At 39.2% G+C, this 13,618-nt stretch overlaps 1 protein-coding gene across 2 annotated transcripts in view; it reads left to right on the top strand.

Moving 5' to 3' along the window:
• Positions 1 to 13,618, top strand: part of Prex2 (phosphatidylinositol-3,4,5-trisphosphate dependent Rac exchange factor 2) — a 275,997-nt gene that overhangs the window by 53,349 nt on the left and 209,030 nt on the right. For both annotated transcript variants that reach the window (XM_027398845.2, XM_027398847.2), the window contains exons 2-3: positions 11,367 to 11,438; positions 12,712 to 12,834. In XM_027398845.2, the coding sequence (XP_027254646.1) occupies positions 11,367 to 11,438; positions 12,712 to 12,834 (195 nt within the window). The remainder of the gene's footprint in view (positions 1 to 11,366; positions 11,439 to 12,711; positions 12,835 to 13,618) is intronic.

Below are 13,618 nucleotides of genomic sequence, written 5' to 3'. Positions count from 1 at the left end.
TCTTCGGTCCAGGCTGGTGGTACCCTTGAGGAAGATAGTTCGTGATCTGCTTTTCTTGGTGTTTGACTTTGGGTAATTCCTCTATTACTTTTTACCATTAAATTTTGTTTTGTTTTGTTTTGAGACAGGGTGTGTCTCTGAACTTGGAGCTCACTGATTCCACAGGACTTGCTGGTTGGTGGGCTCCATTTGTCACCTTGTCTCCATCTTTCCAGTGCTAGGATCATAGATAGGTACATGCTACCACACCCAGCTTTTTGTGTGAAAACTGGGGAATCTGAACTCTGGTCTTCATGCTTGTATGGCAGGCACCTCCCCACCTGAGTCATCTCCCCAACCTTAAGTAAATGTTTTAACTGTATTGTACTGTGTTCAAAGCAAACCCTGTTAGTGTTCTTCCCTCTACATTAGAACAATCAGCAAAGCCTAATGCCAACAGATATTAAATGTCTTTTAGCAAACTTCTACTGACTGAACTATGAAATGGATTTGTAGGAATTGGAATTTCAGAAAGAAAGCTTAAACAACTTAATGACAGGTACAAAAGAGAAAAAAAAAAGACTTCCATTTTGCTTTTAATACTTGAATGCAAAGGTGTAAGTCTTCTGGTAATATTCTTGCCATTGTCCTTTTCTATTCACCTTCAGTATTGCCAGCCACCTGTTCAACATCTCCAAAGTCCTGTGTCTGGTGAATAATATTCCAGTCACGAGTGATAAAGACTTCCAAGAAAACACTTCTTTTTCATATAGGGTTTTTGACTTATGGGAGTCAAGAAGAGAACAGTTAATCATTTTGATTATATCCATCAACATTTTTTCTTTTTATTATAGTCTGTGTATGGTTGTTTTGGCTACGTGTATTATGTCTGTGTACCATGTGTGTGCATCGTGCCCTTAGAGAACAGACGAGGGTCTGGGATCCCAGAAAAGGGCGTTACAGACAGTTGTGAGCCAACATGTGGGTACTGGGAACTGAATCTGGGTCATCTGAAAGAGCAGTCAGTGTTCTCAACTGCTGGGCCATCTATACAGCACCTTAATTATGTTTGAATCTCAAGAGTATGATTACAATTATCTGCCTTTAAGACAATCATGAGGTTGGAATTAATGGTTACTCTGGAAAAAGGAATAAAAGATCTTGTAACGGGAAGTTGAGCACATATAGAAAGTCTGTCAATAACTGTGATGTAACCAATGCTTTTTGTCCTGGCCCATGTAGAAACATAGATGGCTTTCATTGGGGAATTTGACACTCTATTGTTTTGATATCACTGCAATTTATGCTTTCATCTGAGTAATCCAGGTGTTGTATATTCTCTTTGAATGACTTTTAGATTGATAAATACTCTTGAGAATGAGCCTTAAATGGTACTGAAGTACTTAATGTGGTTAGTATTTCTAAGATTTTGTAGTTTTGTCTGTATGGAATATTGCCATGGGAGCTTAAAGACAAATGATCATCTCTTTAAGATGAAAAGGTGCAGCTTATATTTAGTAGATGGGTGCAATTGAGAGGGTAAAGACATGCAGCCAGTATTATTTTATAGTTATGGTTCAAGGCATTAGAAAAAGAAACATACCACTAAACACCCTAGACTGGACAACACATCTCCCACAACACAAGGATTATCCAGCTCCAAATGTCAACAGGACTGAGAAACCCTTCCACCCACAGATGGACAAGAAGACTGCCATAGCCTGCATTCCACATTGCTTTTCTATGTTTAGGAATATAAAACACTAGGGAAATTTATAGTTCACAGTCTGTGTTCTCCTGAAATTACTGTCATCTACTGAAGAACAGATTGACCCTTTGTTCCACAAGCTCATTGAATACTTAATTTTTTATTTGAAACAAGGTCTTACTATATTGCTCTGGCTGAATACCAGGCTAGCCTTGAACTCACAAAGATCCACCTGCCTCTGTCTCCCAAGAGCTGGGATTAAAGACATGTGCCACTATATCCACCCTTATGGAATACTTAAGTGCTGAGCATTGCTGTAGATGTTGGACAGATATCAGTGAGGCAGTCAAGATATCTTTATCTTTTGGACCTTCCATTATGATGTGGGTTATAGAGAGTAAACAGACTCACTGGTGCCCTGAGAAGTGGTGGACTCCATAGGTAGGGTGTGGTGGATGCCAAAGGTAGGGTGTGGTGAAAGACTCTGTCTCAAAAAAAAAAATAAGGTGGAGACCAATAAATAGTGAAGTCACTTATATCATCCTCTGGTCTCCGTGTTCACACAATATGGGTGAGCACACCTACACACACACATTAGTGCACCCCCCCAACACACACATTTTACTCACTGGAGGGTAGTGTGGAAGACAATTAGACATTTGAGCAAAGCTGTTTGCCTCTCTTACCATGTGAGGGCATGGGGAGGGTGACATATTTAAAAACAAGCCTTTACAGATAGTCTACTGGTGTCTTACCCTTAGACTGTCAAGCCTCTGGTTATTCATTCCAAGGTGCAATAGAGTAGCCTTGTGGAGTTGGCAAGGTGTGTGGGCTATACTTGAATGGGAAGCAGATCCTTCAGAGATTTTGAGCCTGAGGGATTTAATCTGAACTACATTTAAAAAAAAAAGTCATTTTGTCAGCTGCATTATTGGATTTTAGGAAGACAAGAATAAAGTCCCGGACCTAATAATGGGCCTGCAATCCTTGATTAGTACTATTATGGTAAGACAATTATAACAATATTTGGAGCTGATCATTTCATTTTGTTTTTTTGTTATTCTACTACTTTGTTGTATTCCAAGTGCTTGGCAGTAAAATTAAATTGAGGAACCTGTGTGCCTTTTCTTTAGGGTTTTAAGTAGAGGGGCCGGTTGTATCCCATCCCATCATGAGTCTTATGTTTGGAGTCAGGGCCAGACTAGGGTAGATGCATACCGGAGGGAGGAAGGCAAATGAAGTCCATTAGTACAAGGATGCTGGGGATGTAATAAGAGAAAGGTCAACTTTAATGAAATAATAGTGTTTTATAGTAATTTATAGTAATGCGTCTTGGTCATTGGCCAATGAAGAGTCCTTGGGATTATCACAAGGTGTCCCATGGTTTTTCAGATATTTTATGACTTTCAAAAGTTATTAAAGTTTTTCACTTAGTGTTGGTTATTTTCTACTTTTCTTTTTTTCCATAGTAGTTCTGGGCATAGAATCCAGGGCCTATCAGATACCAGATAAGTGCTCTGCTGCTCGGGTACATCCCAGCTCCCTACCTCCTCATCTAGAAGTACTGGCTTCTCTTTATTGTAGATTGCCTCCTCCCATGAGTATAGAAGCAGATACTTTTGTTAACTTGGTTTATTTATTTCACATGCCTAGAAGGGTGCTCATGGTCTGTGAATATCTGGGACTTTGTGAAAACCTTTCAGAAGATATAGGAGGCTCAAACTATTTTCACAGTAATGTTAAACTGCTTTGTTTTTAACTGTATTGTCATGTGTAATCATGATACAAGAGCCATAGTCTATAAACGCACTCATGCTTTAGTCTGATTCAAAGCTGTGGCCACACATGTTCATTTGTGTTACCTATTCACAGGGGTCAAAAGGAAGATGACAGTGGCATTGAAGAATATTCTTTCCTTTAGACTTCTTTTTGAGGGAGGTATTTATTTTATTTCCTATGTATCAGTGTTTTGCCTGCATGTATGTTTTTGTACTAATATGGACCTGGTACTCAGGGAGGCCACAAGAAGGCATTGGAGCCCCTGGAACTGGAACTGTGGATGGTTGTGAGCCACCATGTGGGTACTGGGAATCAAATCTGGGTCCTCTGCAAGAATATCAAGTGCTAAACTGCTAACCCATAAAGAATATTCTTGATAAAACATTGAAAAACTTCTTTGTATATGAAAAGATTTTTGGCTGAATAACCCGCTACTGTGTTTGTCTCCAGGAAAAGAACTTGTGGTGTTGTCGGAGTTGCTGGGAAACATATTTACTTGCAATAGTTACTTCAGGACAAACTATGCTTTCTGTTTTTAGAGTATTTGTGTATTTGGCAGACTTTTGCTCAATAAAAGAAAAACAGCTGATAGTATTTGTTGACAGTGATGGAATTCATGCTTTCAAGTGAGCATTGAGTTTTAGGAAATGTGTGTCCCATCTCTGTGAGGTTGACTGCTTCCTAAGACTTAAAGAATTTTCTGAAGAACTAGATACTGATACTCACACGTGATTTTCTTTAACATTATGTAGTGACATATGTCAGTATTTGGAAAATAGATATAACTATCATTAATTAACACTGAAAATTTAAACATTCACACTTGAATATAATATCCTTTTATGATAGACCAATTTTTTTTTTTTTGAGAAGGTTTCTCCATATAACATCCCTGGCTGTCCTGAAACTTGCTTAGTAAACCAGGCTGGAACTCACAGAGATCCACCTGCCTCTGTCTCCCGAGTGATGGGATTAAAAGTGTGAGCTATCACCAATGGATTTTACTGTAACAGTGAAAAGTTCATCATGTATAGCCTCACAGTACTACCAACTTTTAAGAAATTATAGTCAGTTAATTTGGTAATTCATGTAAGAATATCCATGATTACCTGAGTTAGTTATAAGAAACACACTCTTACTGTATTCTGTATCCATTTACATTAGGTTTTATATTCTTTGCTTAATTCCACTGAAGTAACATCACTACAATTTTAGCATACATGAAGATCCAGCTATCTTCTATTAAAGTAGTCATTAAAAATTTCATGCATCTAAACCAGAGTACACATAACAAATGGTTTTCTTTATTTGTGTGTGTGTATGCCTGTGTCTGTTCTCTGTGTGCAGCTAGATACATGCAGGTCTCATGGAGGCCAGGCCAGGGCTTCAGATGTTGTGAATCTGGAGTTATTAGACATCTGTGAGCTGTCCTGACTGGGTGCTGGGCTCTGAACATCCATCCTCTCAACTGCTGGACCATCATTTCTGCAGCTCCAAGTACCACATTTCTCACAGAAATTATTTTGGAAAAAAATGAATATCTTTTTAAAACAAAAATGTTATTTATATTAATATGCAATGGGTTTATTATTAGTTATTTTAAATAAATGAATCTACTAAATGAGTAATTGTTACATGATTCTGATTTAATTTGTAATATGTTAGATATTGATAGATGCATACAAAAGAAAGACTTTTTGGGATTCATCACAGTTTTCATAAATATGAAGAAGCCTCAAGGCTAAATAACTGTCGAGAACAGTGACTGGCACAGAGAAGAGACTGGTGACTTTTTCTGAGCAGTTTGTTATAGCATCTTTTAGACTGTAGATATTAATATATGAAAACATATAAAAGGAGGCACACCTATTCAAGAGCTTGGGAATCACTAAGTGTTTAAGAAAGGGTGATATATCACCAATATATCTCATGGTGTCTGGTACAAATATTAAAAAATCTGAAAAAAAAAATTCCCCTGTGTGAAGTCTGTCCACTTCCAGACAAGCACTTCAGATGAGATGACTTGACAGTGTAAAACTTGAAGGATGATTGGCTGCAGTAGTTATTTAATCCACCTCCTAAGTTGTCTTCTTCATTCAGCACAACTCTAGAACTTTTCTGTTTACTGGCTCCATTCCTTTACTTCCGCTCTGCCCACCCCACTGTTCAGGCTCACCAGGACCAACTGTGTCTGCTCTGTCTTGCTTGGTTGCTTGGTACTCTACAGCAGTTGGTCCCCTCTCTGTCTGTCTTTCTCTTGCCTTATTGTTAGTGACTGTCCTCCACAGCTTTTTTTCTCCTCTTATTGGAATTCTTGTCTCCTATCTTTTTTTCTGCCACACCCTGCATGTTGGAGAGGGCAGGATTCTGTCAGGCAGCCTTTTGCCGTCTTCTTCTGAGTACTTTATTTTATGGACGAAGCTGGAGGTCTCTCTCTCCATCCTCTTCCAAGTTACATCTTCATGCCAGTGTCACTGAGTGTTGATCTCACCTGAGAGAGTTCAGGAGAATCCTTCAACTGTGGTTTCTCTTAAGAACCTCAAATGGAATGCCGCTTCCTTGTTCTGGATCTCTATCTTGGTGTCCAGTAGATATTTCAAACTCCACATGGCACCAACAAGCTGATTCGCCCACCCACAAATCCCTTTTTTTCCTCTTTGTTTTCTCTGTTCCCTTAAAATGGCATCACTGTCAGCCAGATGTTCAAGGCAAACTCAGACAGGCTTGTATGATTTAGCAAGATTCTGTTAATGCTCTCAGGAAAGCAAAACAAATGCTATTGGTACCCCAAAGAATTGCAATGTTTTAATATTTCAAGTTTAAAAGGCAAAAGAAAAACATTTACCCTTAATTTTTTTACATCTATTTGCATAGACTGAGTACCTTTTTTCCTGTACCAGTACAAACCCTCTTGAAATTGATCTTTTTATTTCTTACATGTAAATTCATTCCTCATTCTTCATAGATTCATTTCCAAGATGATCTGATGATGCTGAGATTATTCCTATATGTGTAATATTGATGGGAGTACCAAGTTTAATACTTACATGATTCTATGAAATTCAGGTTAACTGGAACTTAGTGTAAAATACTAAAATGCTGGGACCATTGAGAAATTGATGAAAATAATGAAAATAATAGGAATGGCAAAAATGAGCTGAAGTAGATACATTAGAGCCTTGAAATTTTCAAATACAAATGCATGCCAAGAATGAAGCTTTGTGGGCTTGGCTTATTGTTTGGGTGGTTGAGCAAACAGAGAAGAGATTCTTTTATCTTTCTCTTCTATCTAAAGACTTTCTTCCATCTCTTGGTAGCAAATCTGAATTTTAGTGTTATTAAACTCTAGTTAGCATTTGACTTTTGACATTTAACATAGGCTTTTAATCATACATACAATCAGAGGAAAGCAACATGGAAAAAGATAAAGAGAAAATTCCCTCATGGTGGGGGACGATAGCCCATACTACTGGTATCTCAGAAAATGCCATGTGGAGGCATTGTTAAAGGGATACTGAAAAGGTGAACATAAGACATATGTGAGCTGTAAGGGCCTTGGAGAAGCTTCACCTTCTCCAAATGTGGCTTGTTTAGTCTGACCAACCAACTTCATTTGCAAAAGTAGACAGTTGATGAAACCTAGATTTTGACTCTCATGGGGGAGGCATCCCCTGGCAGGGTACATGAGGATCCCAAGTAGCTGGGTGAAGCTGATAATGTAGAGATGGTTATTATTTGATTTTGAGTTGACACAAAAGGTCAAATAAGTGAATCTGTTTTCCCAGTGGAATTCACTTACTAGTTTCTCTAACTCTGTTATTGGCAGCTGTTGGAAAGATCAACAAACCAATGTCTATCAGAAAGTGGGTTCTGGACCTTCTCTATAAGAGTCACCTAGGAATGGGGAACATGGGAGGATGGGAGGGTGAGGGAATGGAGGGGATGGATATGTAAATATGAGTAGTAATTAAAGAATAAAAAAAGAAAAAGAAAAACAACAATAACAAAAAACAAACAAACAAAGTGCAAACCAAACCAACCATCTTTCGCAGGATGTTAGGAAGAGTTGGGAGTCTGCATATAGACTTATGGAGTGAAAAACAGGAGAGTGCTTGTGAACCATGAGCATTAAAGCTGATTCTAGGGCTTATTTTCAAATATATTTGTGCTGTGGCCAAAAGAACCTAATTCCAGTGAAATTGTGGACTTGGGCGAATGAATAAACGCATAGAAGAGTGAGTGAATTCCCTCACATGCCTTTGTGGCTGGCTTGCTGATGTTTCCTTAGTTGGTGTGAGAAGGTTTAAGCCCACATATTAAACTCCAAGGAAACCATAGATATAGCCTATTAAAAATGATTCTCAAAACATGTATTTATGTTTATATTCAGGACAGAGACTTAACATTTTTTTAAAAAATACCAGAGTTCTCAGGGTTACACATTCCCAGGAAGCCATCTAAAGTCTGCTTTTCCTGTGTATAAAACAAGGAACTTAGGGAATGCTTCCTTGGTCAGACATGGCAGTGGGGTCTAGGGTCCTTTCCTGTGTAGTTCAAACACATGATCCATGATATCATGAAGGACAAGAAGCTACCCAAGCTGGGGGACTAGGTGGTAAACTTGATGAGTTTGTATGTTCCCTTCCAACTCTTACTTTGGTTCCGTTTTACTACTTCCAAGATTTCATTTAGTGGTTGAAGAATGTACCAGGTCCTGTTTATGAAGGAAAAGTTTATAATTGCAGAGGTGAAGTTTAAGATTTGCTTGCATAAGACATTACCTGTTTACTGTGTGGTCAATGTGAAATGTAAACTAGGCAAGTAAAACATTCATGTTGTTACAAAGCTAAATAGAAAAAGCGGAGGATCATGGTGGGATGAGTATTTGGAAAGTATTCAAGAGAAACAAATCTGAAATTAAAAATTAAACAAATTAATGCTAGTTAAAATGGTACTCGAAACTTCAAGGTTCACTCGTCATTTCCCCATGGCCAACTCTGTATAGCTTTATATAATGGTTCATTATATATGAACAATAAACTATGTCATATTTTTAAGAAAAATTAAGGTCCTTGCCGTGACCCAGATTGTATCAGTCCCACGCTAATAGAGGCTATCTATTCTAGACTGATGTCCTTGGGGGCTTTGATTAGAGCCATCCGAAGAGCTACGGGTCCACCCCTGAGTGGGGGTGCATGGACCTGGAACCTCTTAGCTACTCAGTGGCGGTAAAGACCAGATACAGGCATCTTGTCATTTCAGGAGGGCTCTCAGTCCATGCTGGAAACTGGAGTCCAGTTTATCCTGGCATCCTCCTAAATCGCTTTCCAACAGTCCAGGTGACCGCAGAGAGCATCTACTATTAAGTCATCCTTTTAACCCTAGTGGCACACCTAAAAACAGTCTCTAGGCACAAAGACAAAGCCCTCAGCACAGGGCCTAGGTCTGTTTTAATGCAAACTAGGAGAAATTCTCCTCTGAGCCCATGCCATCCAGTGGCAATTAGCCAGCATCTGCAAGACAATGAATGGAGAATCAGGCTCCAGAAAAATGGAGCAGAGATTTGGACCCAGAGAAACTTTATAATAGATAATTTTGGTTCCCTACAGGTTCTTTTGTATTTGTTTTATTTAATTTGGTGCTTGTAGGAGAGCCCGGGCTATTGTTTTGCTTTGGCTCTGTAGTTAGGGAGTCTGAAGTAGGAAAAGGATGAAACAGGAATAAAGAAGAGTGCTGAAGCTAATGGTGGGTATGATCTGGGGGCTTTCTTGTCTGATTTTGTTTTTAAAGCAAAAGTGATAATGTGTGCAGAGCCAAACATTCAAAAAGGAATTAGTGGCCAGAAATCCCCTTCCAGACCTCCAGGCCGAGGAACAGTTGGCAGTTTTGGAGTATTCTGAACATTTTTTTCACTGATATATGTATATAGATATATACTTGTATGTATATGTTCATGTGTGCATGTGTATTTCATATCAGGTATGCCACTTTGTGAATTATTTTCACCAGACAGCTTTTCATGAGCATCTGTCATGTATATGTGTATATGTGTACATATATACTTATAGGCATATAAATGGGTATAGTTTTCTGTACATTAATGTCGACTCTGCTTTTGCCATCAAATTCTGCACTACGAATGTACCACAGTGTATTTTGTAATTTTTTTATGGTGGACCTTTAGGTTGTTTCCAATTTTATTCTTTTTATAACCAATGAGTCTCTTTGTCAGAATATATTCCTAGGACAGATTCCTAGAAGTAGAGTTACTAAGTTAAAGGAAAGCCCACTTAAAGTGTGACATGTACTCTCAAGTTGTCTCAGAACTATTGTCAGCAATGCCTTGAGGGTGATAATTTGGGGATATTAGGAGCAATCTCTTGGTCACTATCAGCTTTTGTTAATGCCTTAGACGTGTAAATATAATATGTCAAAGATATGATTATTATTGTCTTTGTTGTTTGTTTGTTTTGGTTTTTTGAGACAGGGTTTCTCTGTGTAACTTTGGAGTCTATTGTAATTTTTATTTTTAAATGCCATAGCCAGAAGCACCCTCCCTGAACTTCTGTGTGCCCTGGGAAGTTGCATCCCTTTGCTTGACTGGTAGTGGCAGAGTTCTCAAGGCAGACAAAAGAGCAATGACCTTTTCTAACTTTTTTTGGTGCTGGAGAATTGTCCTAGGACTTGTAATATATTATCTCCAGTTTAGCAATATCCCCAGTCCTTGAAATGATCTTAGCTAGCTACTGGGTAATTTATGGATAATGTCGTGAGGTCAAAAACTAGGTGGGCAGTTCCTTTTCTTTTTAAACTTTTTACTTTAAGGCTAACTATATGCCAAGCATTCTTTTATATTTAGTCTTTAGTGAAAGCTTAAGAAGTTCCAGTCTAAATATTCTTAGCACCCCCTGACCTGTCATTCTCTCCCTCTTTCCTCGATGCTGGGCATTCAACCCAGGGATTTGTGCCTGCTGGGCAATTATTTTATCTCTGGGTAACTCCCTTAGCTTGCATCACAATCTTGAAAGACTTGTGTATACCATTGGGCAATGAAGAACTGACAAACCCTAAAATCTAATTTTTTGGTGCTTACGAAGTATGAGTATGGTGACATAGAAGTGGGTGAGATAGAAGTGGGTGATAAAGGATCCTTCCTGAAAGCAGCAGTTACTGGCAGGTGTGTCTGAGTGTGCTGATGTACCTATCTCTTTTATCCTCTCCTCTCCCTGTCCGTCCATCCATCCATCCATCCGTCCATCCATCCATCCATCCATCCATCCATCCATCCATCCATCCATTCCTTCATCTCATAGTACTGAGAGTCACTATAGAATTTCAGGTCCTTTTACCTTTTTAGTTGAAATGCCATATTGAAATCATATTTTGGCCTTTCTGTACTTTGCAACATTTAAAATGTGGGAAACACCCAATTCTAAATGTATATCCTAGATTCTGAGGATCAGGTGGAGGAATTTAATTCATACAGACTTGATCCTGTTTTTTTTTTTTTTTTTTTCTATGCCTCAGTATTATAATGGAAGTAAAATTCCACTATAATGGAATTTTTGGTTAGGAAAAGCAGTGTACAAATGTCTCCCACATTACCACAAAACTATTGTACTGAGCTACTAGAATTTCAAACTTCAGTTTTATTTGTTTGTTTGAGACAAGATCTCACCACATATCCTTGGCTAGAAGTCCTTATGGAGGTCAAGCTAGACTTGACCTTTAGTCAGTCCTCCTTCTTTTGCCTCCCAAGCACTAGGATTAGAGGAGTGCATTGCCATGCCCGCTGGTAAGCTTTGGTCTTTTGTATGGCACCGTGTCTCATTCTGATCAGTGCCCAATCAGTTTACAACACTGGCTTTGCTCTCATATTGTCTTCTCTTGTTTCACACAGGCCTTCTTACATCGAATGAACCAGTGTGCAGCAGCAAAGGTTGACAAAAATGTGACGGAGGAAACAGTGAAGGTAAGCAGGCAACTTTAGGCCCTCAGCCAAGCTCAGGTACCCTGAAGGTGATATGTCCATTGAGTGTTCCTTCAGGGCCCTTTAGTTTATCAACAGCTCCCCTGTGAGTTCCTGTAGCAGTGACCAGTGTTGATAATATGCAAGAGGGACTAGAGTCTGGAGAGAGAAACAGCTTACATGTTGTAGAGAATTCTTGTGTTTACCAAGATCATATAACCATTTGAAAAAATAAAAAAATAAGCTTAAGAAGTTAAACTAGAACTGCATTTGCTATGAGAAGAAGGCTGGGTGAGATGACAGACAGTTGCCAGAGTGGTTCAAGAAGTCATGATATGGGGAAATGGGAATTCCAATCTGTGATCTCTCATGAGCAAAATTTCGATCATTCACTATCATACAGAAAAGAATGTAATATTATAACCTAAAAGTAAATCCATAAACATTTCCCTACCTTTCGAAATGTAGGGAAGGGGTGCTGGGATGTGGCTTAGTGGTAGCATGTTCTGGAATGGTTACAATATTACTGCAGGCTTGACGGAACAGAGAAACACCACCTAGGTGGCAGAAGGGTGTCTGGAGGTTGTGCTCTTATTTTATTTTATTAATTTAAAAAAAAGTCAGGGGTTTTTAGATTCTTCTGACTCTGTTTCCTTATGGTTACATATGTAACCTACAGGCTTTTCTACCACTGGAAACTAGTCAGCAAGCTTTGGGTCACAAAGAAAAGCAACCTGTGATCCAAATAGACTTGAACACTTTCACTCACAAGGACTCCAGGTGGACACAAACATCTGTGCAGGTGTTTCTAGGAGGGCAAATTGTTGTTAGGTCTGCAGCACCCAACACCACCATCTGGGTGCAGCACAGTGACCTTGCAGTTGACCCGGCTGTGGCAGTTGACAGGGCTGGTCCATTCTGGGTTACCTTTCATAATGTCAAGGACTTCCCCAATAGCCTGTCAGCAAATCTCCCACACTTTTATTTACAGGCATTCATGGAAGAGGGTGGGGCTGGCAGGCTGGGATTTGCCTTGCACCCCACCCCCACAGGCTTTTTCCTGAGTTTCTGCATGGTGTCTCCATTCCCAGAATTCTGTGGTAATACAGAAGTCCAGATGAATCTGGCTTCTGCTTGCCAGGTGGGAGGTAGAGATGCTGCAGAGTGGCTGTCTGCTTAGGGTACTGTGTTCTCATGGGCCTTTTAATTGAAGTTTTCAAATTTGCTTCACAACTGCCCTTACATTACAGTTTTTACTTCTGTATTTATCTTCCAGATGTTGTTCTCCAACATTGAGGAGATCCTTGCTGTCCATAAGGAGTTCCTGAAAGTTGTGGAAGAGTGTTTACACCCCGAACCCAATGCCCAGCAGGAAGTGGGAACCTGTTTTCTTCACTTTGTAGGATAATTTTTTTTCCCTGCTTATTTTCAAACTCTTTCTCTTTTGATTTTAAGGAGTGCATCTTGGCAGAGTAGTGTGTGTGTGTGTGTGTGTGAATTCAGCATGAGAAGTGAAGCTGGACACCAGAAGTTTGGGGTCTTTTAAGGCCAGTGAAATCTTGCCCTCGGAGCCAGGAAAGGGGAGGGAGTCTCTCATCATCCATTTCACTCAAAGAATAAGCGGCCTTTTCTTTTTCCTGACAAGCTAGTTCTTCGCATCCTCTGTAGCTTTGAATTCTAATGAATATTCAGCCTGTTTCATAATGAATGGATTTTTATGTTTCCCTCAAACATAGAACATTTTTCTTTTGAGGCAGAAAATTCTCACTCTTATAATGGCACTGCAATCCTTTCTTTATTGGCCAGACTGTTCCCTTGTTAATTGGCTGGTGACAAACCTGGAGGTGAACAGACCTTTGCTTCTCAGAGTTTGTTTGGAGTGCTGTTGGAAAGAATGAGGGGTAAGGGCTCAGTTGTCTGGAACACACACCCTGTGCCTTGTCATCAGCTGAACGCATTTGTACAGGACACCTGGGATTATGTAACCAATTTGCAAAGAAAGAAGCCACCTGCCTACTGAAAATTGTTTTTAAGAACTTAAGGATAGTCATACTACAAGAAAAAAATTAAAAAAAATTGATACCTTCCATTGATGCTAATTTTCAGAATATCTACTCTGAATATCTCTGAATATCTACTCAATGATGGCATCACTTACACAGCTAGGTGAGAATGAGGCTTGG

This window comes from Cricetulus griseus, chromosome 2 (assembly GCF_003668045.3).
Source record: "Cricetulus griseus strain 17A/GY chromosome 2, alternate assembly CriGri-PICRH-1.0, whole genome shotgun sequence".
Lineage (NCBI taxonomy): Eukaryota > Metazoa > Chordata > Mammalia > Rodentia > Cricetidae > Cricetulus > Cricetulus griseus.
The sequence above is the reverse complement of the archived record's forward strand: the minus strand, read 5'-3'. Positions and strand labels throughout refer to the sequence as shown.